General features: G+C 45.3%; 2 protein-coding genes across 4 annotated transcripts in view; one reads left to right on the top strand and one right to left on the bottom strand.

The window, feature by feature from the left end:
* Positions 1-4,974, top strand: part of hic1 (hypermethylated in cancer 1) — a 16,386-nt gene extending 11,412 nt beyond the window's left edge. For 2 of the 3 annotated variants that reach the window (XM_068010823.1, XM_068010821.1), the window contains exon 2: positions 1,249-4,974. In XM_068010823.1, coding sequence (XP_067866924.1) covers positions 1,257-3,056 — 1,800 coding nt within the window. In that variant the 5' untranslated portion in view covers positions 1,249-1,256 and the 3' untranslated portion in view covers positions 3,057-4,974. Of the gene's footprint in view, positions 1-182; positions 322-1,248 lie in introns of those variants that run through there. The other variant, XM_068010822.1, reaches the window with a different exon arrangement.
* A 1,454-nt stretch (positions 4,975-6,428) lies between these two features.
* smg6 (SMG6 nonsense mediated mRNA decay factor) overlaps positions 6,429-24,747 on the bottom strand; it is a 451,841-nt gene continuing 433,522 nt past the window's right edge. The window contains 2 exon segments of the mRNA XM_068010820.1: positions 6,429-6,711; positions 8,874-8,955. Coding sequence (XP_067866921.1) covers positions 6,581-6,711; positions 8,874-8,955 — 213 coding nt within the window. The 3' untranslated portion in view covers positions 6,429-6,580.

The raw sequence follows: 24,747 nt of genomic DNA, 5'->3' as shown, positions 1-24,747 counted from the left end.
CAGAGAGGTTTGAAGCTGCAGGATGCCGGAATGCCGAGAAGGAAAGTGGTTTTTTAAGGTTAACGGGTTGTATGGATGCCGAGTGGGTAAATAAAAATAGAAGCTCCTATAAGTGATGTAATTTTTGAAGTGCCCACAGGGGGTTGTGATGTGACCCCCTCCCCTCCCCCTCCCCCTGCCTGCACCATCTACACTAGCATGTATAAGAGAGGTGGCACCGCGGCAGTCTCTGGTCAATCGGCTGATGATAAAAGTGCAATAATCAGCGGGCAGAACACCAGTCACCGGCTGGACTGCCACTAAATCCGGCTCTACTTTAAGGTAACCTGCTTTAATCTCTACTCTTAAATATTAGATAAATAAATACATTAAATGACCTCGTCTTTTTTACCGGATCGTTTGAATCTCCATTGGAGAGATTATATAAGTAGGTTCCGGCACCTGGTTGGAGCCAGCGACCGACTGAGGAGCCAGACTGAAAGTTTTAATTATTGTTACGCTCGCGTGTACCTAAAGGCAGAATGGAGCAGGCAAAGGGAGACGCGGGCCCTTTAAGGGCTTTCGCTTCAGACTGGATCCCTTCTCCAAACTTTACTGAGAGCAACGCGAAACACAACCTGCAACTTCCGATTTACCCGCACCGGTTGTTTGAAGCTTAAAGTTGAACGGATTTTGCGCATCCCTGAATCTGTCCTGGGCTCGGAGCTGACATCTGGGTGAGGGTGGGTGAGTTGGTGTTGGGGGTAAATGGGGGTGAGTGGTGTTGAGGGTGAGTTGAGGGTGAATGGGAGTGAGTTGGTGTTGGGGGGTGAATGGGGGTGAGTTGCTGTTGGGGGTCAGTTGGTGTTGGGGGTGAATGGGGGTGAGTTGGTGTTGGGTGAGTTCGTGTTGGGGGTGAATGGGGGTGAGTTGGTGTTGGGGGTGAGTTGGTGTTGGGGGGGTGAATGGGGGTGAGTTGGTGTTGGGGGTGAGTTGGTGTTGGGGTGAGTTGGTGTTGGGGGGTGAATGGGGGTGAGTTGGTGTTGGGGTGAGTTGGTGTTGGGGTGAGTTGGTGTTGGGGGGTGAATGGGGGTGAGTTGGTGTTGGGGGGTGAATGGGGTGAGTTGGTGTTGGGGGTGAATGGGGGTGAGTTGGTGAATGGGGGTGAGTTGGTGTTGGGGGGTGAGTGGGGTAAGTTGGTGTTGGGGTGGGGTTTCAGCGGCTGTTGTGTCTTTCCCCCAATTGACTGGGTTTTGATTTGGGTTCAAGGTGGCGAGATGATGCCGATGTTGGATACCATGGAGATGCCCAATCATGCCAAGCAGCTCCTACTGCAGCTCAACAGGCAGCGGACCAAAGGCTTCCTGTGTGATGTGATTATTGTGGTGCAGAACGCTCTCTTCCGAGCCCACAAGAACATCTTGGCCGCCAGCAGCGTCTACTTAAAATCCATGGTAGTTCATGACAACCTGGTGAACCTGGACCCGGAAATGGTCAGTCCTGGGATATTCCGGACTATCCTGGATTATATCTACACGGGAAGGTTGAACGAGGCTGATCAAAGTAACGAACAGAATCTGGGAGCTATTCTGGCGGCGGCCAGTTACCTGCAGTTACCGGATCTTGTGGCTCTTTGTAAGAAAAAGCTCAAACGCAACGGGACCTATTTCCATATCAGGACAGGTTTCTCCTCCTATGGGAAGCTCGGGAGGGGGCTGAGGACGTCCACGCCCGTTATTCAGTCTTGCTACTCGGTGGCTTCCAGGCTCCTGGACAGTCAACCCCTGACCCCGATGCACACGATAAACACACATTCTGGAGAGCTGTACGCTCCACCTGCTCAGGGTAATCGTCTTCACGCTCAGGAGATGTGCCTCCCAGACCAGGCCTCTTCACAAATGTTGGGCCTGGACCTGTCCAAGAGGAGCCCACTGGGCCCTTCTGTCCAGCAGGACGAGGTGCATTCTGCAGACTCCAGGCAGACCAGTCCGCCAGCCAGTGCCTCTCTTCTCACCAATGGTGCCTCTTACAAGGAGCAGCCGGCAGTCGCTGTGCAGCCGCTGGAAAGGGACGAGCCAATGATACACGAAAGCGGTGTCTTCAGGAACAACCTGGCCAGTGAGGTTAAAAGCAGGACTGAAAGCCAGGAGGATGTGATGTCAAGGTGGCTGAAGCAGGAGCCACTGCCTCACTTTGTAGAAGAATGTGTAAGGGAGAAAGCAGCCAAAGCTGAGAGACATGAGGGAAAGGCCGAGGTGCCCGGGAAGGGCAGGTACCCAGGCTTGCGCTGCGATGAGGCAGAAGACGAGAAAAGCAGCAGCGAAGATACGAGTAGTGATGAACCTTGTCCCCCAGGAACTATAGACAGGTATCACTGTAGCCACATTAGTTATGAGCCAGAGCACTTTGGGGACAACCTGTACGTGTGCATTCCGTGTGGGAAAGGTTTTCCCAGCTCGGAGCAGCTCAATGCTCATGTTGAGTGCCACACGGAGGAAGATCTCTTTCACAAGGAGGTGGCGGTAGCAGAGCAAAGCACTCCGTTCCTGGACAAATCCAACCAGAGTCTGGGGGACATGATCAGGCCGTACCGGTGCTCGACCTGTGAGAAATCGTACAAAGACCCAGCCACACTCAGGCAACACGAGAAGACCCACTGGCTCACCAGGCCCTATCCGTGCAGCATCTGTGGTAAGAAGTTCACCCAGAGAGGCACCATGACCCGGCACATGCGGAGTCACCTGGGCCTCAAACCGTTTGCGTGTGAAGCGTGCGGAATGCGTTTCACCCGCCAGTACAGACTGACTGAGCACATGAGGATTCACTCCGGGGAGAAACCGTACGAGTGTCAGATCTGTGGCGGAAAATTCGCGCAGCAGCGGAACCTCATCAGCCACATGAAGATGCACACATCCGACTGCAAACCAAAGATAGACTTTGCCGACAATGTTTACCCTTTGGCTAAATTCGCCGCCGAGCATCTGGGAATAAACCAAGAGAAGGCGGCGGAGATTTTAACTCAATCTTCGCACCTGTCCAATGACTCCAAGATTCTGGACTCTTTCTCACCCCCGTAACTGGCTCAGGACCTTTGGTTTTTTTTGGGGGTGGGGGGGGGTGGGGGAGAGGAGTTACTGAGTTTAACATTTTGCCCAATGAGTTCACTTTGAGCCCAGACTGCACCTTGTGGCTCTCGGATTACGCCGGGTAATGGCGGGGTTTACGCCAGGCCCCCACCAGGAGCTCCTCCTCAATCCGCTCGGTTGGGTCCGGGGGGAGAGGGGCCGCCGCCCTCCCGCAGCCTGTGCCGAGGCTCAGTGGATCCCAACACTGTTCACAGAGCTCCCTTGGGAGTCACATCTACTCTCGGCTCCTCTCGGTCGCCCCCCACACCTGTTTTTGCTGAATGTTATTCCCAGTTAGATGTTAATCATTTTGGGACCAGAAATAAGGAGCGGAGCATGAACTGGCGGCAGTGGGTGTTGAGGGCGGGGGGAGAACATCAGTTCAAGGGGTTTGAAAGCCTGAAGCAGGAAAATGAGGTGGTCCCGGGGGCTGGCTGTGGGGCGGGGTGTCCGGGGGGTGGGGGTTAGAGATTGTACCTCGTTCACTGTGAAACTCAATCTGTCCAGATACGGGGACGAACCACTAGCGGAGGCCTGGAGATTTGTTTCCAGGTTTGAATTGTTCAATAATCTCAGATCCCAAAATCAGTGAGAACAGCAGAGCCGGGGAGGGGGACACTTGCTGTCCCCTTTATCCGGCTTCCTGTCCACAGCACTTAAAAGGATCAGCACTGAGATTCCCAACTCTCGGTGTAATGAGGGGGATCTTATTTTAATCGCTTTCACCAGTTATTATATTCTAATTGTGTTTCTTATGTTGATGTGTAATTTCTAAACTTTATCCCGCGATAAGAACCAGTTAAGTCCCAATCTCACCTATTCATTGAGCACATTCGGGAAATGTCAGCTGGTTCCCCAGCGAACACCAGCCCGGATACTTCCTACTCCGCATCCAGCTCAAACCAACCCAAGCCGCCCTTCAACTCCAGGGGCTTTTTACAGATTTTATTACAAACACACACTCAACAAACTAACACCTTTAGAATGGTTAAAACTATCTAACCCTCAGCACTGTAACCGAGACAATCAACACTGACCCCGGTAAGAGGATTTACTCACTTAAATCACCAGACTTTCAGTTCAATCGCGGTGTCTCTGATTCGGATTCAGTTGCAGTGAGATTTAAATGGACGCATCTCACTTTAAAGACAGAAATTAATCTGTAAATCAGACACAGTGCTCGGTGAGTTGAAAACAAACTCTGCGGACTGTAGATGCACTAAACGGAACGAGATAAAGTGTTACAAAGTGAGATTGAACTTAACAAACCGCCTGGGAGTTTGCAGAGATCAGACCGTGGAACGGGTAAGAAGTTGGTTCCTTAAAATAAACACGGGATAAAGTTGGAGATTTCCGGCGCCTGTTATTAGCTCACTTATTAAATGCAGTATTTTAGCATGAGATGCAACTTGCCAGTAATGTTACTTTTGTGTTTTTTGCAGGGATTTGTAAGATTGCCTATTTTGTATGGTCCCATTGGAGCTGGGTGGGGGAATTGCATGCACAATATCAACCTGAGTGTCTGTCAGAGTCACAGGATCCTCTCTGTAAATTCAATGCAACCAAAGTCAGTCTATACAGACAGCCACCCAAATAGTTTTTAAAAAAACAAATTTTAAAAAGCCAAAAGACAATTCACATAACGTTGCAATACAAAAAACAGTATTTTTATAAATTCTTTTTGCATTAAAATGAATGTATTTATTGCATGTATTTGTACTGTTTATATTTTAAATCAGTCTGTATAAAGTGCTTCGGTGGGATAGTGTTTCTATAATTGTATTTTTGTAAATGAGCAAACAAAAACGTTTTCACCGTGAAACTTGTTTCTATAAAACACAAAATGGCAATTAAAAGGTTACAGACATGACTTTTCATCTCAGTTTTATTAGACTGCTAGTTACAGGAATGCTAGTTACTGGTTAAACTCTGCAACTCTCTTCTACATGGCAATGTCAGTACATCACAGGGAGGAGAGCTGTCAGCTGGTTGCAGCACTGGGCAAAGGCTACTGGCTACATATAGCAGAGCTACAGAACATGCTAAAGTATTTTACACACACACACCCCTGCTAAATTATATTAAACTCCCTCCCACTGCACTAAAACCAAAGGTTTCCTTTATTCTCTAAAGTCCACTCAACACTAAATAAAAGCAAATCCAGACACCTGGCTACTCTTTACCCAAATCTAACCAGCTAAGACTATTTAAAAAAAACAATGAAAAACAAGCTCTGAAATCTAAAATAAACCAATTTTTGAAATTTCTTTGCTCCATAAAAGGGAGCGAATGCCCAGCATCAGGTACAGACTCTGTCAGCTGAAATATCACTGAGGCCTGTATGTTTAAGTTCACAAAGTTGAGTAGCTGCCCAGCTACTTGATAGCTTGGCACGGATGAGGGATTAGGAGGCACCAGGTATCTAAAACATTAGCTCTGCAGTGTAACTGAACCCCGCTCTGGCCCTCCTCTAAATGCTATTTTGCAAGGCAGAATTATCTCTAACTCCCCCAAATGCCAAAGGTCTTGGGCATCGAGCAGCATGTGAAAGGGCAGCTTGTATGATACCAGCTCACATAGGAGCTGCTCATATAACACACTCACTGCCCCGTGTCTGATTCACCAGATTATAATCCAACAAATGGGCCAGATAGTAAACCTCACTTAAATAAAACACCTCTCCATTTTAATCTGGTAACTCTACAATCTCCATAATGCAAAGACCTAGTGGACTAAGAACACACTATCAACTGGATGATAGGCTGGTGCCAGGATTCCTTTTATACAAGGCCAATTAAAAGCTACATTTATCTGTGACTGTGACCCTTAACACGACCTTTAAAAGTTTCCTTGAGTTTAGGCTAACCTTACACTGTGGCCCTTCCTCAAGGCCATGCAAGGTTCATTTTATTGTTAATTATTCAAACCTTTCTTTGTGTGAAATTCCTCCTGCCAAAAAATGACATCACAGAACCAGCAGCGAATCAAATGATCAAAGCCTGTGCCCTCCCTCCCTTCACCTTCACGTCTGATATGACAAAGATTCAGGGTGGAGATGGGTTTACAGACCTGGCCCAAGCATAGCAGAGTGGATCAGTCCAGCTCTGTCACAAAACAATCCACACACTAATCAAAGAACACCACCGGGGAAGGAGTCCTTTCCTTCCATAGGTTAAGGAAGCTCCCTCTCATTAACCTGCAACTGGATGCTCACCTGTCGGTTCACCCTATTAACCCACCATGACTAGCTTGCTCCTAAAAAGACTCATCGAGACGTCTCATCTCAAGACCTGCCTCTTCAGCTTACTTGTTTTTTTTTCTTGGTAACCAATCACAATCTTCAACTGTATAGAGATTCTTGTCATCTCTTAATGTTAGCTTTTTAATGGAGGGGTGGGTTTCCATGGTCGAGCTCTGGGGCTCTTGACGATGCTCGCTGGAATCCAGAGGATGAGAGTTTTTCCTGCTCCATCTCTTCATCCCACCTTGGCCCACTTCAGAAACACTGGGATGGCTCTAACAGGCACATTGCGAGTCAGGGCCTTCACCCTCATATTCCGGTCATCTGTCAGCAACACAACATCACGGCGCAGGCGAATGGGCTCATCTGGGGGAAAAGAAAAAGATTCTCAGGTCAGCTATCCACACTGGACACGCAGCCCAAAAACACAGCTTGTTTAATAGGAACAAAACAGAACAAACTGTGAACAGTCTGACCACACATTGCATTGTGCAGTGTCTTTAGGGTGCACTGTCTGTGTCGTCTTGTATCGTGTACTGGGCAGTGTCTCCATGGTGCATTATGTGGCGTGAGATGTGCTTCAATCACCTTCAGGCTAAACTGAAACTATATTGTGAAAGAAGCCATCTCTCAGAACACATTCTGTTCCCTCACTGGACCAAATGCGCTGAGATAGAAGGCTATTTAGTTGGTTGTATATAGTGAGGTATTTTGTGCTTGTGGAATTTTCTTCCTCTTGGTGTCAGGGTTATTATGTATTGCTCAATGAAGGGCCGTTTAAGCAACGATAACTGCACACTATCTTGTGCATCTGAACATCTACATTAGAAACCTTTCTCCTACTGCAAGAGGGTGTTTTCACGCACACTGACTTTGAAATTGTGCACCATCCACAGGTACCATCAGCAGATAGGAAAGGAAGAGTGACAACAAAATCAATAAAACTGGCCAATGTGTTCCAAACCTTGACTATCACCTGTACAATGGCTCCTGATCTTTCTCAGATTGAGGTCAGCCAGGGCTCAATTAAAACTTGCTGAATTACACGCTGCAACAATTAGGATGGTTCTGATGCAATACAGTACTGTACCAGTGTACAGAAACATGCTAGTGCAACACTGCTGCAACTTCGCAAATGTGCCAGCATATGTTAGTTCCTGATCTTAAGCAGGTGGCCTGAAGACAAGGAGCTGACTGGGTGGGAAGAGGAGACGAGTGTCACCTTAGTCCCAGTGAGTGGCTGAAAGTAGGAATGTTAATGGTCAAGCTTTACATATTCTCAGTTACAGAACATCTTTCTGTTCATGGGAAGAAAATGCCTGTTACTTCGGGAAAAACAATCAAAATTAGACAAGGTTAAAGGTCCACTGTGTGGTTTTATCACCAATAAATTGTGTAGAAGTTCTGACAACTCCATTTCCACACTCTCCCCGATCTTGCTTGGCTACACAGGCACAGTGTGAGCAGGGGAAATTAACAGTGAAATGTGATTCAGGATTCCTTTTGTTAAGATAGTCCCTTTCTGCAACCTGCAGTAGCAGTACCTCAATAACTATATAGAGCCATAGGCTCCAAACTATCTTAACAGTGTATAAAAAAACCCATAAAATTATCAAGCTGAGGACTGATTTCTACAATTGTATATTATTTCCCTAAATGAGCCTGGTGTCGTCACACAGACCATTTCATTTAGCTGACAGCCTGATGCAAATGCCCAGTTTATTCACTTTGTTCAACACCACTGCAAAGAAAAGAACAGACTAGCATTTTCTATAGCACCTTTCACAAACTCAGGACATTCCAAGGTGCTTTACAGACAATGAAGTACTTTTGAAATGTAGTCACTGTTGTAATGTAGGAAATGTAGCAGCCAATTTCCACACAAATAGCAAAGTGATGATGACCAGATCATGTTGGTTGATGGATAAATATTGGCCCAGGACAATGGTGAGAACTCCCCTGCTTTGCTTTGAGAAGTGGCTGTTGGATCCTTTACATGCACCTGACAGGGCAGACAGGGCCTGGTATAAAGTTTCATCTGAAAGATGGTATCTCCGATAGTGCAGCACTTTCTCAGTATTGCACTGGGAGTGTCAGACCTGGATTGTGTGCTCAAGATTCTTGAGTGGGACCTGACCAAAAACCTTCTGAGTCAGAGGTGCGGGTGCTATTGCTGAGCTCAAGCTGACATCAGACATTTGTTGCACTCCTCTTTGCTCTCTATTGTTTAACCAAAGGATTGTGGAATAACAGAGCCTGACTGCAGAGCTGAGCATTGCAACACTTGTTCCCAGTCCACTGTTCAGCAATATTGTAGGTGTACAAACATCCCTTACAAGCAGTCACCATTAAATGTACAGGGACAGATTGGCATTCACACTGGAGGTGGTTACTCTCCCAACACAGATACATCTTCTGCTGGAGTCAACAAATCATCGCCATACCCACAGATATAAAAAAATCTCCAACTGTAACCCAAATGGGAACAGCTTGGAGATGCCCCTTTAAACTGGGGAGACCTTGGATACCTTTGTGCACTGGCATGAAGTCCTTGGCCTTGTCCTTGCAATAATGAAGGCAGCATGAGAGAATCAAGTCATCATTGTTACCCTGTTGGGAGAAAAGTAAAAACAGATCAGGACTCAGCGGCTTCACACAAAGTAAGCAGCAATAAAAAGCCCATTTGGCCTATTGAACACTTTCCACCCAGAGCCCATGTCTATTTATTCCATCGTTAACGTTTCAGGTCTGTGACATGTGAAAGGTCACTGACCTGAAATGTTAACTCTGTTTCTCTCTCCACAGATGCTGCCTGACCTGCTAAGTATTTCCAGCACTATCTGTTTTTATTTCGGATTTCCAGTATCTGCAGTATTTTGCTTTTATCGTGGATTCTCTCCCTTTTTAAAGGGTACTAACTTCCCTTCCAACAGCCTGTGTTTATGCCAGTGAGATGCAATGAATGGGGTTAGAGTGACTGTATTTGTTACAAAAGTTTCACTAATCCAGAACAATCAAGCCATGCCCCCTCGGTGTACTGGTTAGTGATGTTATTTGAAGGTATTACTTTCAAATTCTCCCCTTTCTCGACATGGTGACATCCATCAGGACGCAGCTCTAAGGATCTCAGATTCTTTCTGTTTCAACAGGGCAAACCTGCATTTATAAAGCACCTTCAGTGTAAAATGGCCTAAGAGATTTCACAGAAGTGTAAAGGAAAACAGACGTCGAGCCAAAGGAGAGAGTGGCAAGAGTTACCAAAACCTTGTTGAAGTGGGGGGCTTTAATGAGCATCTTAATGGAGAAAGAGATGGCTGGGTGGAAGGGTTTAAGGAAGAAATTCCAGACAGTGTGGCCCAGATTACCGAAGGCAAGGCCACCAACGGTGGGGTGGGGGGTAGAAAATGGGTGCACAAGAGGCAAAAGTCTGAGGGAGTGACAGTTCAAGGGAGGATGTTGTAGGGCTACAGAGATAGGAAGCGGTAAAGTATGAAACAACACAGACAAGAATTATCATTTTAAATTTCAAGCATTGGGGGCCAGGGGCCAATGTGGAGAGGTCAGTGAAGATAAGGTCATGGGTGAGTGGGACTTTGTGCCAGACAGGATACAAGCAGCAGAGTTTTGGACAAGCTGGAGTTCATGAACAGTGGAAATTGGGAATAAAGGTTTAAAACTACCGAGCTGGGGCTAGGCTGTCCTAAATGGGATCCAGATACATCCCACACAGAGGGAGCAGCTTTTGCCTAGAATGGTATTGGTGAGGTCTTGAGCCTGTGAAAACACAGTCTCAAACTGGATTTTAACAAGCCGACTCCGTCATGGACATTTCTGCTCACTTCCTGAAATCAGACTTTCCTGATGGACAGGCACATCGGGTTCAAACAAACATCAATCCACAAAATTCATTTAATCAAAGACAAACCTCAGCTCACTGTGGGCTATTTGACCGTTCCTGCCCATACACATCTTCTAGCAGAGATCACTAGGTAGAGATCAGGAATGGAAAACCTTGGATGTTTTGTTCCCTTTCCCTAACTCAGGCCAAAGGGGAGGAAACTAGAGAAAGAGCTCAACTCATTGTTTATGGCGCAGGACATTGGTACATGGACAAGTGATGGTGCAGGTACGAGTGTCGCCGCAGTATGCTGGTACAGGGACGGGTGTCAGCGCAGGGCATTGATGTGAAGAGGGTAAGTGTGTAAACCCCACCCCAGGAGACATGAAGTGAAGCAAATGTTGGATGCGCCTCAGTGTAATGTGCAGAGTGAGCAGCAGTGCAAGCTTACACTTATTCTCCACACTCCTGAAAGACCTCGTTTCTGTTATTAGGAGAAAGTGTAGAGCACAGTCCAGCTGCTCCCCATGTGTGTGTTGGCAGGGGGGTGTGGGGAGGGGGGGGCGTGTGGGGGAATATCAGAGGCAGAGCCATCCCTGGGACGGACATTGCCCACCTCCTGGTCTGAGCAAGTTGTCCAGTTACCATCTGATGCTTTGTCATGAACAAGAAAAGGTTGGAGAGAAAGATACCTTGGAGGGGAAGTCTTACCTCAAAAAAGATCTAAGTTTTATAGGGAATTAAGGTTACACTGAAACTACAAATCCCCAATGATGTCATCTACCAATAGTTCTTAGCCGGAAGAGGTGTCACGACATTCCACATGGTCTCAATATGTGACTACAGGAGCCTCCGAGCAGAGCAATAAGAAAAAGTTGGTAATTAAGCAGAGGAGGCAGGAATAATGCAATGATGGGAATGACATCATAACCAACATTTAGCACCATTTGATCAAGGGCCCAGATTTAATGCAGATAGCTGTGTCTGGTGACAGAGGGGAGAAATTATTACATTACTGTAAATTTTGCATTTCTCAGTTGGTTTTTCTACACAAGTTTCTGTGAAAAGGGCCTGCAATGAGTCACACTCTTGTCCGCAGCTGGCAGTGGGTGGTCTGCAAACATTTCTTTGGCAGCTGTGCCTTTTCCCTTTGCCCCTGAGACTTGCAGGAATTTGTGAAACTTTCTCATGTTGGCCGAGCTCCATAGCAAGGACTGCTACCTGATCAGCTGTTGTGTTACTCTCACTACACTTCCAAAGCTGCCATATAAACCGGCCAGAGCTCAAGGGCATCTTTAACCATTGGCCAATGCTCAAATTATCTCCATTAATATGTGCGGCAAATGTCATCTAGGTTCCAATTCTTCTTATTTGATGACTGTGAATCACCAGATCAGAAATGCACTCTGGACTTTGGCCCACTGAGATAGACAGTCTTAATGCCCAGGATCTCCATTCATAAAGAGGAGTCTTGAATTATTTGAGGTTTGGTTGTAAACCCAGATCCCAGAGGTCAAAGAACAATTCTCTAACTCACTGACTATAGAATCATAGAAACTTACACAAGAGGCGGCCATTCAGTCCATCGTGCATATGCCAGTTCTTTGAAAGAGCTATCCAATATCGTCCCACAACTCAGTCTTTTCTCCATAATCTTGCAAGTTAGTTCTCTTCATGTACATGTCCAATTGTCTTTGAAAGTTCCAATGGAATCTGATTCCACCACCGTTTTTGTTCGTGTGTTCCAGATCAGAACAGTCCTCTGAAGAAATTTCTCATTTCCCCACTAGTTCTTTTGCCAATTATTTTAAATCTATGACACCTGGTTATTGACCCACTTGCCAAATGAAAGGGTTTCTCCCTACTTGTTCTATCAAAACCTCTCATAATTTTGAACACTTCTTTTAGGTCTATCCTTAACCTTCTCTGCTCTAAGGAGAATTATCCCAGTTTCTCCAATCTCTCTACATAACTGAAGTGCCTCATCCCTGGTGAATCTCCTCAGTAATCTTTCCAGGGCCTTGATATCCTTCCTAAATGTGATCCCAGAATTGGACACAGTACTCAGCTGGGGCCTAACCAGTGATTTACAAGGCTGAGCATGACTTTTTTGCTCGTGTTTAATGCGCCTATTTACAAAGCCAAGTATCCCATACAGTTTTTTCACTGCCTTATCAACTTGCCCTTCCACCTTTAAGGATTTGTCAATAAGGACCCCCAGGTCCCTCTGCTCTTGAACCCCCCTTCTCAAAATACCATTTAGGTTATACTGCCTCTTCATATTGTTTCTCCCAAAGTGCATCGTTTCACACTTATCTGCATTAAATTGCATCTGCCATGTGTCTGCCCATTTCACCAGTCTGTCAATGTCCTCCTGAAGTCAGCTATTGTCCTGCTCATTTTTTATTATGTGAAGTTTTGTGTCATTTACAAACTTCTAAACTGTACTCCCTATACCCAAATCCCGTCATTTATATTTATGCCAGTCCAGGGGCTGTGAGGTGGTACAATTTGGTTTCAAACAAGCACCAAGACGTAGCTTGGCTGGTGGTGAGAAGGGCCCTCCTTCCTATATGCCTGGAATCTCATCACCTCCACACACTGCCTTTGAGGTGGCTGTGGTGGGGAAGAGACTGTTGCCCAGCTCCTTCTGCAATGTGCCTTTGCAAAGCAGGTGTGGAAAGAGAAGCAGTAGTTTTTGTCGAGGTTCATCCCGAGCAGCTCCGTAACACAGGACTCTGTGGCCTACGGGCTGTTCCCAAGGACGCACACCGAGATAAACATCAACTGCTGTTGGAGGACCATCAACTCAGTGAAGGACGCACTTTGGTCCACCTGAAACTTGCTGGTCTTCCAGAGCAAAGAGTTGTCCATGACTGAGTGTTGCAGACTGGCACATTCCAAGATCCAGGAATACGTGCTGAGGGACACACTAAAGCTTGGGGCAGACGCTGCAAAGGATCAATGGGGAAAGGCCACTGTGTAAGGTCCTCCCACCACAGTATACTGATGGGCTGAAACCTGTGTTAAACCCCTCGGACTGTATGCACCAAAATGTTTTTTTTGCTATGTAATGTCAATGTACATTGCATTTAAAAAGGAATTGCAAGAATTGTGAGGCAACTCATGTTTCTGTATCAAAGAAATCTGATCTCTATTGTACTTTCCAAAATGTGAAATTTGAACTGTTTTGTAATGTATTTTTGAAAATGTTTTACGAATAAAGTATATTTTTGGAAGCAAGAATTAGGAGGCCACAGACTCCTTGGATAACAAGAATCAAAATGGGATAGAGCAGCAAAGGGATCTAGGGGTACAGATACACAAATAAGTAAAGGTAGCAATGCAGGTTTATGAGGCCATTAAAAACAAAAGCACTGGGGTTCATTTCTAGAGTGATAGAAATGAAAAAGCAGAGAAGTTATGTAAACCTGTACAGAACACTTATGTACCGTAGACAGTTCTGGTCTCCATATTATAAGGAGAATATAGAGGCACTGGAGAAGGTGCAAAAAAGATTCACAAGGATGATAACAGAACTGAGAAGTTATAACCATCAGGAAAGATTGAACAGGCTGGGACTCATTTCCCTGGGAAATAAAGGCTGAGGGGTAACCTGAGGTGTGGTGCTTAAAACTGAATGCAGTACTCCAGATGGTGTCTGACCAAGGCTCTGCACGCCTGAAGCATCACTTCCTCCTCTTTGTATTTCAGTCCCCTTGAAATAAAGGCCTGCCTACCACTAGCTTTTTCGATCACCTTCAATAAATTTTGGAAATTGACATACCTGGACACCTGAATCCCTTTGCTTCTCTACAGTTCCTAGTCTCTCACCATGAAGAAAAATTCTGATTTATCTTTCTTGGATCCAAACAGGATAACCTTATACTTCTCCACATTGAACTTTATCTGTCACAGTTTTGCCCAGTCACTTAATCTGCCCATGTCTCTTTGTAACTTCCTGCTCCCAGTTACACAATTTACCATGCCTCCTACCTTAGTGTTATCTACCAATTTCATTATAAAACTCTCTATGCCTTCATTTGTCATTGATAAATATGAACAACTGAGGCCCCAGTACTAATCCCTGAGGAACACCACTTGCCCCATTCCACCAATCAGACTATATTCCCTTCATCCCAACACTCTGTCTCTGACCTCCCAACCAATGACCAGGCCCCTCCTAGCTCCCACCAATGGGTGACCTATGCCAGTCCTGTTCCAGCTTCCAATGACTAATGGCCCATGCCTGTCCTGTTGCAGATCCCACTGATCGTTTATCCTCAATGTAATAGTTGACACTTTGCAAATTGTCCAGTGATAACAGTCCCCATCTCTGTATTCCAGCCCTACAACTCTCTGAGATCTCTGCGCTCCTCCAATTCTGGCCTTTTGCACATCCCCAATTTCCTTCACTCCATCACTGGCAGCTATGCCTTCAGCTGCCTAGGCCCCAAGCTCTGGGATTCTAAGCCTCTCTGCATCACTACTGCTTTAAAGATCCTCATTAAAACCTAACTCTTTGACTAAGCTTTTGGTCATCTACCCGAATATTTCTTGTAGCTCAGTGTCAAATTTTGTTCAATAATGCTCCTGTGAATTGCCTTGTGAGGTTTCCCTATGTTAAAGGTGCTATATAAATGCAAGTGATTGTTGATAATAAAAGAATGTGCTTACTTCGCCCAGAATCTAGTCCCGGTCCCACAATATAATTATAAACATGTTTATAGGTGGGAGGGGAGGTGGAGGCTGGTTAAAGACAATATTAAATACTTTACACAATGATGATTCCCAGTGATAAATGTTTAGGACCATACTGTAACCGAGTATGGCCTTGCCTCATGAGTCTTAATCTTCCTCAAAAAAAGATTTTCTACAAAAGAACCACTCTGAAAAACGCTCATCAATTTGCTTTGTTTGTGCATTTGTGACGGGTATGGTTTGAATGTGTGACAGTCAGCAGGGCAACGGACTGCTTGGAGCTTAGTGAAATGGGAACAATGGCTAGTATTGGCAAGACCCAGGCACATTTCAATATTTCCTTTTACGTCTCTCTATCTGCTAGTCTACAGCACCAGATATTGCTGTGCAACATCAGAAAACACATGGATACAAAACGTACGGAGAAATGCTTCAGCAGCCAAACACTGCATTGTAATAAAGCCCACATGTTTTAGATTAAGACAGTGTGGGTCTGCAACTACTTCAGAACATCATCAAGATTAGATTTCAGACCTTCCTGCAGGTGTTGTTCTTGTTCCACCTGCACCTAATTTAAAGGAGTCCAAATACAGTAAGTTGAAAGTCTTTTTGAGAGAGCTGCAAAAGAGAGTCGGAGTTTTTGCAAGAAGTTCCTGCCCTCAGAATGAGCCTGTGCTGCAGTTAATGACTATATGATGCCACAATGTGTACATAAAATCTTTATTTGAGCTCTGTTTATGGCAGTGGCTTATATGCCTCCAGTGAGATACATTCAGAACAAATGGTCAATAAACACCATGCAAGACTATGGAGTTGATGTGGTAACTGAAACTGCCAGAAGCAACATGTCTGATATACCTTCACATTGTGGTGCCCAGACTCAAAACTGAGAACACTGCCCTGTAACAGGGGAGCCCATCAACGTGCCACAATATGTATCTCTCAATGCCCTTTACACTGGCTAGCTAATCCTGTCCTGTCAATAGACAAGAAATGTGAAGGGCAAGTCATGTATATTAAAACTGTCTTCTTGCTATTTGGAGCTAATGACTGCTGATGGTGACAAGATGGCATTAGTTTGTCCCTTGCCCAAGTGGTAGCAGCAAGCCCTGTACTATTATCCCACTTGAGCTGTCCCTTCATTCCAGGTCTTTAGCACATTGCCCAGGCTGAGACTCCAGTTCAGTACTGTGAGACTGTTGCACTGCTGGAAGTGCAGCCGAAGATGAGATTTTAAATTGAACTATTGTCATCTATCTGTCCCAATGGTTCAAGCAGGCATTAAAAACCATATTGCCATAAAGAGCAGAGAGATCTCCCACTAGACACATTCCTCTTTCAACCAATATCACCAAGAACATAACTTGTTTCATTAAATATAAACAGAAAATGCTGGAAACACTCAGCAGGTCTGGTAGTATCTGTAGGGAGAGAAACAGACATAACATTTCAGGTTGCTGACCTTTTTTTCGACCTGAAACGTTAACCCTGTTTTTCTCTCGACAGATGCTGCAGACCTACTGCACATTTCTAGCATTTCCTGTTTTTATTTCAGATTTCCAGCATCCGCAGTATTTTTCTTTTGTTTTAATTTTTGTTTATTGCCCATTTCCAGTTACTCTTTTTATAATCAAGCAATTTGCTAGGCACTCCCGCCAAGGCAGGTATATCCTTGCTTAGGCAAGGAGACCAAAGCTGTACTCAGTACTCAAGGTGTGGTCTCACCAAGGCCCTGACAATTGCAGTAAGATATCTTCACTTTTATACTCAATTCCCGTTGTAACAAAAGCTAACATACCATTTGCTTTCCTAATTGCTTGCTGTACCCGCAGGATGGTGTGTTGCCTCCCTGGTGCCAGGGTCCGGGATGTCACTGAACGGCTGCAGGGCATCCTGAAGGGGGAGGGTGATAAGGCAGAGGTCATGGTACATGTTGGTACCAATGACATAGGTAGAAAGAGGGATGAGGTCTTGCATCAAGAATTCAGGGAGTTAGGCAGCAGACTAAAAAGCAGGACCTCTCAGGTTGTAATCTCTGGATTACTCCCAGTGCCACGTGCTAGCGAGTATAGAAATAAGAGAATAGCACAGATGAATGCGTGGCTTAAGAGTTGGTGCAGGAGGGAGGGTTTTAGATTCCTGGACCACTGGGACCGTTTCTGGGGAAGGTGGGACCTGTACAAGCGGGACGGTCTACATCTGAACCAGAGGGAGACCAACATCCTTGCTGGTGGGTTTGCTAGTGCTGTTGGGAGGAGTTTAAACTAATTTGGCAGGGGGAGGGGACGCAGACTCCTAGCAGAATAGGGACACAGCTAACCACAGGAAAGCAAACAAGTCAGAGGGAATACAACGGAAGTAAGTTTCAAGGGAGTAAGACCAGGATGGATGGCCTCTACTTTAATGCCAGGAGTATTACAGGTAAAACGGATGAGTTAAGGGCAAGGATTGACATGTGGAATTGTGATATAGTAGCCATCACGGAGACATGGTTGAGGGAGGGGCAGGATTGGCAGCTCAATATCCTGGGATATAGAATCTTCAGGCGGGACAGAGGAGGGGGTAAAAGAGGAGGGGGCATTGCAATATTAGTTAACGAGTCAGTTACTGCAGTAAGGAGAGATGATATCTTGGAGGGGGCATCAAATGAAGCTTTATGGGTAGAGTTTAGGAATAAAAAAGGGACAGCCACATTGCTAGGTGTTTATTATAGACCCCCAGATAGTCAGCGGGAAATTGAAGAGCAAATATATGTGCAATTTGCAGAGGTGTGTAAAAATAATAGGGCAATTATATTAGGTAATTTCTACTTTCCCAACATTAATTGGGATAGTCATCGTTTTAAGGGCTTAGATGGAGTGGAGTTCTTAAAATGTATACAGGAGAACTTTTTAGCTCAATATGTAGAGGATCCAACAAGGGAGGGTGCAGTGCTGGACGTAATTCTGGGGAATGAAGCTGGACAGGTGGTTAATGTGTTGGTGGGGGCGCATTTTGGTGATAGCGACCACAACATGGTACAATTTAAGCTTGTTATGGAGAAAGAAATAGACAAGTTGCAAAAAAAGGTTTTGGATTGGGGGGGAGAGCGAATTTTAGTAAAATAAGGTAGGATCTGGCCAAGGTAGACTGGAAAGAGTTACTTGTCGGGAAATCTACAGAAAAGCAGTGGGGGCATTCAAAAAGGAAATGGGGAGGGTACAGGCCCAACATATTCCCTCTAGGGTAACAGTTAGGAGCAACAAGCCCAGAGAACCATGGATGACCAGAAACATTCAGGGTACGATGGGAAGGAAAAGAGAGGCTTTTAGCAAATACGAGGAGAGCAAATCAATGGAAGCATTAGTGGAGGACAGAAAATGTAGGATGGAGCTTAAGAAAGCAATTAGGACAGCAAAGAGGGGATCGGAGAAAGCTCTGGCTGGTAAAAGTTGGGAAAATCCCAAGATATTCTATAAGTATATCAATGGGAAGAGGATAACCAGGGAAAGAGTAGGACCCATTAGGGACCAAGGGGGAAATCTGGGACGGAGCCAGGGACATTGGTAGGCTGTTGAATGAATACTTCACATCTGTCTTCACCCAAGAGAATGAGGATGTAGCTATGGAACTTAGAGAGAGAGACTGTGATGTTCTTGAGCAAATTGTCATAGGGAGTGACAAGGTATTGGAGGTTTTGGCAGGCTTAAAAGTGGACAAATCTCCAGGTCCGGATGATTTGTGTCCCAGGATGCTGTGGGAGGCGAGGGTGGAGATTGCAGGGGCTCTGACCCTAATTTTTAATTCCTTTCTGGCCACGGGGGAGGTGCCAGAGGACTGGAGAACAGCTAATGTGGTCCCACTATTTAAGAAAGGTTGTAGAGATAAGCCAGGGAACTATAGACCAGTGAGTCTCACGTCAGTGGTAGGGAAACTATTGGAGAAAATTCTGAAGGAGAGAATCTATCTCCACTTGGAGAGGCAAAATTTGATTAGGAATAGTCAGCATGGCTTTGTCAGAGGGAGGTCATGCCTAACAAATTTGATTGAATTTTTTGAGCATGTGACCAGGTGTGTAGATGAGGGTAGTGCAGTTGATGTAGTTTACATGGATTTCAGCAAAGCCTTTGACAAGGTCCCACATGGGAGACTTATCAAGAAAGCAAATGCACATGGGATACAGGGTAACTTGATAAGGTGGATTCAAAATTGGCTTAGCTGTAGGAGACAGAGAGTGATGACAGACGGTTGTTTTAGTGACTGGAAGCCAGTGTCCAGTGGCGTACCACAGGGATCTGTGCTGGGTCCCCTATTGTTGGTCATTTATATAAATGACATAGATGACTATGTGGGGGTAGAATCAGTAAGTTCGCGGATGACACAAAGATTAGCCGAGTAGTTAGCAGTGAGGTTGAGTGTCTTGGGTTACAGGAAGATATAGACGGGATGGTCAAATGGGCAGAAAGGTGGCAGATGGAATTTAACCCTGAAAAGTGAGAGATGATAGACTTTGGAAGGAGTAATGTGACACAGAAGTATTCAATGAATGGCCTGACACTGGGAAGTTCTGAGGAACAAAGGGATCTTGGCATGTTTGTCCATAGATCTCTGAAGGCAGAAGGGCAGGTTAATAGGGTGGCGAAAAAGGCATATGGGACACTTACCTTTATCAATCGAGGCATAGATTACAAAAGCAGGGAGGTCATGTTGGAGTTGTATAGAACTTTGGTAAGGCCACAGCTGGAGTACTGTGTGCAATTCTGGTCGCCACATTATAGGAAGGATGTGATTGCACTGGAGGGGATGCAGAGGCGATTCACCAGGATGTTGCCTGGGATGGAACATTTAAGCTATGAAGAGAGGTTGGATAGGCTTGGGTTGTTTTCGCTGGAGCAGAGAAGACCTGATCGAGGTGTACAGGATTATGAGGGGCATGAACAGTGTGGATAGGGAGCAGCTGTTCCCCTTAGTTGAAGGGTCAGTTACGAGGGGACACATGTTTAAGCTGAGGGGCAGGAGGTTTAAGGGGGATTTGAGGAAGAACTTTTTTACCCAGAGGGTGGTGACGGTCTGGAATGCACTGCCTGGGAGGGTGGTAAAGGCGGGTTGCCTCACATCCTTTAAAAAGTACCTGGATGAGCACTTGGCACGTCATAACATTCAAGTCTATGGGCCAAGTGCTGGCAAATGGGATTAGGTAGACAGGTCAGGTGTCTTTAATGCATCGGTGCAAACTCGATGGGCCGAAGGGCCTCTTCTGCACTGTATTATTCTGTGATTCTGTGATTAATTTTCTGTGATTCATGTGCAATGACATCCAGATCCCTCTGAATACCAACATTTCTCAGTTTCTCACGTTTAAAAAGTATTCTGCTCTTTTATTCCTTCCAAAGTGACTAACTTCATACATCTCCTTATTATATTCCATCTGCCATGTTTTTGCCCACTCACTTAACCTGTAGCAGGTCAGCAGATGCAATCATATCATGATTGAATTTTACATTCAGTTTGAAGCAGAGAAGAAAGGGTCCAAGACTAGTATTTTAAACTTAAATAAGAGCAATGATGAGGGCATGAAAGCAGAGCTAGTTAAAGTGAACTGGCAAATTCGGTTAAGGAATGGGTCAATAAAAATGCAGTGGCAGACATTTAAGGGGATATTTCAGAATACACAAAATAAATACATTCCAACGCAAAAGAAAAATTCCAAGAGGAGGACCCAATATCTGTGGTTAACTGAAAAAGTTAAAGATAGTATCAAACTTAAAGAAAAAACATCTAATTGCGCAAAGCTGGGTGGCAGGTCAGGAGATTGGACAGAATATAAAAAACAGCAAAGAATGACTAAAGGATTGATGATGAGGAAAAAAATAAAGTAGGAGAGAAAGCTTGCTAGAAATATAAAAACAGATAGTAAGAGTTTCTATAGATATTTAAAAACAGAAAAGGGTTAACAAAGTGAGCATAGGCCCCATGGAAAGTGAGTCTGAGGAATTAATAAGGGAAAATAAGGAGATGGCAGATGAACTGAACAGGGATTTTGCATCAACCTTCACTATAGAGGATACAAGTAACATCCCAGAAATAGCTGTAAATCAGGAAATGGAAGGGAGGGAGGAACTCAAGAAATTGCCATCACCAGGGAAGTAGTACTGAGCAAATTGTTGGAGCTGCGGGTTGACAAGTCCCCAGGTCCTGATGGACTTCATCCTAGGGTTTTAAAAGAAGTGGCGAGTGAGACAGTTGACGCGTTGACTTTAATTTTCCAAAATTCCCCAGATTTGGTGAAGGTTCCATTAGATTGGAAAATAGCAAATGTAACTCCTTTATTCAAAAAGGGAGGGAGACAGAAAACAGGAAACTACAGGCTAGTTAGCTTAACATCGGTCATAGGGAAAATGTTACAAGCTATTATTAAAGACGTTATAGCAGGGCACTTAGAAAAATTGAAGGTAATCAGACAGTCAACATGATTTTGTGAAAGGGAAATCATGTTTAACCAATAACGGGCGGCACAGTGGCGCAGTGGTTAGCATTGCAGCCTCACAGCTCCAGCGACCCAGGTTCGATTCTGGGTACTGCCTGTGCAGAGTTTGCAAGTTCTCCCTGTGACTGCGTGGGTTTTCGCCAGGTGCTCCGGTTTCCTCCCACAGCCAAAGACTTGCAGGTTGATAGGTAAATTGGCCATTGTAAATTGCCCCTAGTGTAGGTAGGGAAATTGAGGGAAGGTGGAGATGTGGTAGGAACATGGGACTAATGTAGGATTAGTATAAATGGGTGGTTGATGGTCAGCACAGAGTCGGTGGGCCAAAGGGCCTGTTTCAGTGCTGTATCTCCAAAATAAAATAAAAAATATATAGTGGAGTTCTTTGAAGTAATATGTGCTGTGGATAAAGGGGAACCGGTGGACATATTGTACTTAGATCAGTGCTGGGGCTTCAACTTTTTACAATTTACATAAATGACTTAGATGAAGGGACTGAAGGTATGGTTGCTAAATTTGCTGATGACACAAAGATAGGTAGGAAAGTAACTTGTTAAGAGGACATAAGGAAGTTACAAAGGGATATAGAGGGGTTAAGTGAGTGGGCAAAGGTCTGGCAAATGGAGTATAATGTGGGGAAAATGTGAAATTGTTCATTTTGGCAGGAAGAATAAAAAAGCATATTATCTAAATGGTGAGAGCTCTGAGATGCAAAGGGATCTGGGTGTCCAAGTGCATGAATCACAAAAGGTAAGTATTCAGGTTGAGCAAGAAATTAGGAAAGTGAATAAAATGTTATTACTTATTGTGAGGGGATACAAAAGGGAGGTTATGCTTCAGTTATACAGGGCATTGGTGAGACCACATCTGGAGTACTGTGTACAGTATTGGTCCCCTTATTTCAGGAAGGATGTAAATGCGTTGGAAGCAGTTTAGAGAAGGTTTACGAGACGAATAGCTGGAATGGGTGGGTTGTCTTATGAGGAAAGGTTGGACAGGTTAGGCTTGTAACTGCCGGAGTTTTTACTCTGAGAAGGTCTTGAGTCTTTGGAATTCTCTTCCTCAGAAGGCGGTGGAAGCAGAATCTGAATATTTTTAAGGCAGAGGTAGATAGATTCTTGATAAGGAAGTGGGTGAAAGGTTTTTGGGGATAGGTGGAAATGTGAAGTAATCAGTTCAACCATGAACTTAGTGAATGGTGGAGCAGGCTCGAATGGCTGAGTGGCCTACTCCTGCTCCTAATTCGTGTGTTCGTTTGTTTAGAAGAGTCAGAGGCAACTTGATTGAAACATATAAGATCCTGAGGGGTCTTCACAGGATAGATGTGGGAAAATCTAGAACTAGGGGTCACTGTTTAAAAAGTAAAGGGTCACCCGTTTAAGACAGAGATGAGAAGAATTTTTTGCTCTCAGAAGGTCGTCAGTCTTTGGAATGGTCTTCCTCAAAAGGCAGTAGAAGCAGAGTCTTTAAATATTTTTAAGGCAGAGGTAGAAAGGTTATCGGGGGAGGCGGGAATGTGGAGTCGAGGTTACAATCAGATCAGCCATGATCTTATTGAATGGCGGAGCAGGCTCGAGGGGCCAAGTGGTCTACTCCTGCTTCTAATTTGTATGTATATATCGCTTTTCAGCCTCCTTGCACCTCCTCCAACTTACTTTCCCACCTAACTTTGTATAATCCGCAAACTTGGATACATTTCTTTTATTCGTTCATGTGATGTGGGCTCTTATTACCCATCCCTAATTGTCCTTGTGAAGTTGGTGGTGAGCTGCCTTCTTCAACCGCTGCAGTGCACATGCAGTCAGAACACCCACAGTGCTGTTAGGAAGGGAATACCAGGATTTTGACCGAGCGACAGTGAAGGAATGGCAAAATAGTTCCCAGTCAGGATAGTATGTGGCTTGGAGGGGAACTTGCAGGTGGTGGTGTTCCCATGCATCTTGTCCTTGCCCTTGTCCTTCTAGTTGGTAGAGGTCACGGGTTTGGAAGGTGCTGTCTAAGGAGCCTTGGTGCATTGCTGCAGTGCATCTTGTAGATGGTACACACTGCTGCCACTGTGTGTTGGTGCTGGAGAGAGAGAATGTTTGTAGATGGAGTGGCAATCAAGCGGGCTGCTTTGTCCTGGATGGTGTCGAGCTTCTCAAGTGTTGTTGGAGTTGCACCCATCCAAGCAAGTGCAGAATATTCCATCACACTCCTGACTTGGGTCTTGTAGATGGTGGACAGGCTTTGGGGAGTCAGGAAGTGAGTTATTCGCCACAGGATTCCTAGCCTCTGACCTGCTCTTGTAGCCACGGTATTTATATGGCTACTCCGGTTCAATGGTAGCCCCTAGGATATTGATAACGGGGAATTCAGTATTGGTAATGCCAAGGGGAGATGGTTAGATTGTCTCTTGTTTGAAATAGTCATTGCCTAGCACTTGTATGGTGTGAATGTTACTATCCACTTATCAGCCCAAGCCCGGATATTGTCCAGGTCTTGCTGCATTTCTACATGGACTGCTTCAATATCTGAGGAATTGTGAATGGTGTTGAACATTATGCAATCATCAGCGAACATCCCCACTTCTGACCTTATGATGGAGGGAAGGTCATTGATGAAGCAGCTGAAGATGGTTGGGCCTAGGGCACTATCCTGAGGAACCCCTGCAGTGATGTCCTGGAGCTGAGACGATTGACCTCCAACAACCACAACCATCTTTCTGAGCGCTAGGTACGACTCCAACCAGCAGAGAGTTTTCCTCGATTCCCATTGACTCCAGTTTTGCTAGGGCTCCTTGATGACATACTTGGTCAAATGTGAAGGGCAGTCACTCTCACCTCACCTCTTGAGTTCAGCTCTTTTGTCCATGTTTGAACCAAAGCTGTAATGAGGTCAGGAGCTGAGTAGCGTTGGCGGAATCCAAACAGATGGTCACTAGGCAGGTTAGTACTAAGCAAGTGCCACTTGATAGCACTGTCGACGACACCTTCCATCACTTTACTGATGATTGAGTGTAGACTGATGGGGCAGTAATTGGCCAGCTTCGATTTGTCCTGCGTTTTGCATACAGGATATTCCTGGGCAATTTTCCACATTGCCGGGTAGATGCCAGTGTCGCAGCTGTACTGGAACAGCATGGCGAGGGTCGCGGCAAGTTGCCGGAATATTGTCAGGGCCCATAGCCTTTGCAGTATCCAGTGCCTTCAGTCGTTTCTTGATATCACGCGGATTGGCTGAAGACTGGCATCTGCGATGCTGGGGACTTCAGGAGGAGGCCGAGATGGATCATCCACTTGGCATTTCTGGCTGAAGATTCTTGCAAATGCTTCAGCCTTATCTTTTGCACTGATGTGCTGGGCTCCCCCATCATTGAGGATGGGGATATTTGTGGAGTCACCTCCTCCAGTTAGTTGTT

The sequence above is a fragment of the Heterodontus francisci genome, chromosome 30 (assembly GCF_036365525.1).
Source record: "Heterodontus francisci isolate sHetFra1 chromosome 30, sHetFra1.hap1, whole genome shotgun sequence".
Taxonomy (NCBI): Eukaryota; Metazoa; Chordata; class Chondrichthyes; order Heterodontiformes; family Heterodontidae; genus Heterodontus; species Heterodontus francisci.
The sequence above is the reverse complement of the archived record's forward strand: the minus strand, read 5'-3'. Positions and strand labels throughout refer to the sequence as shown.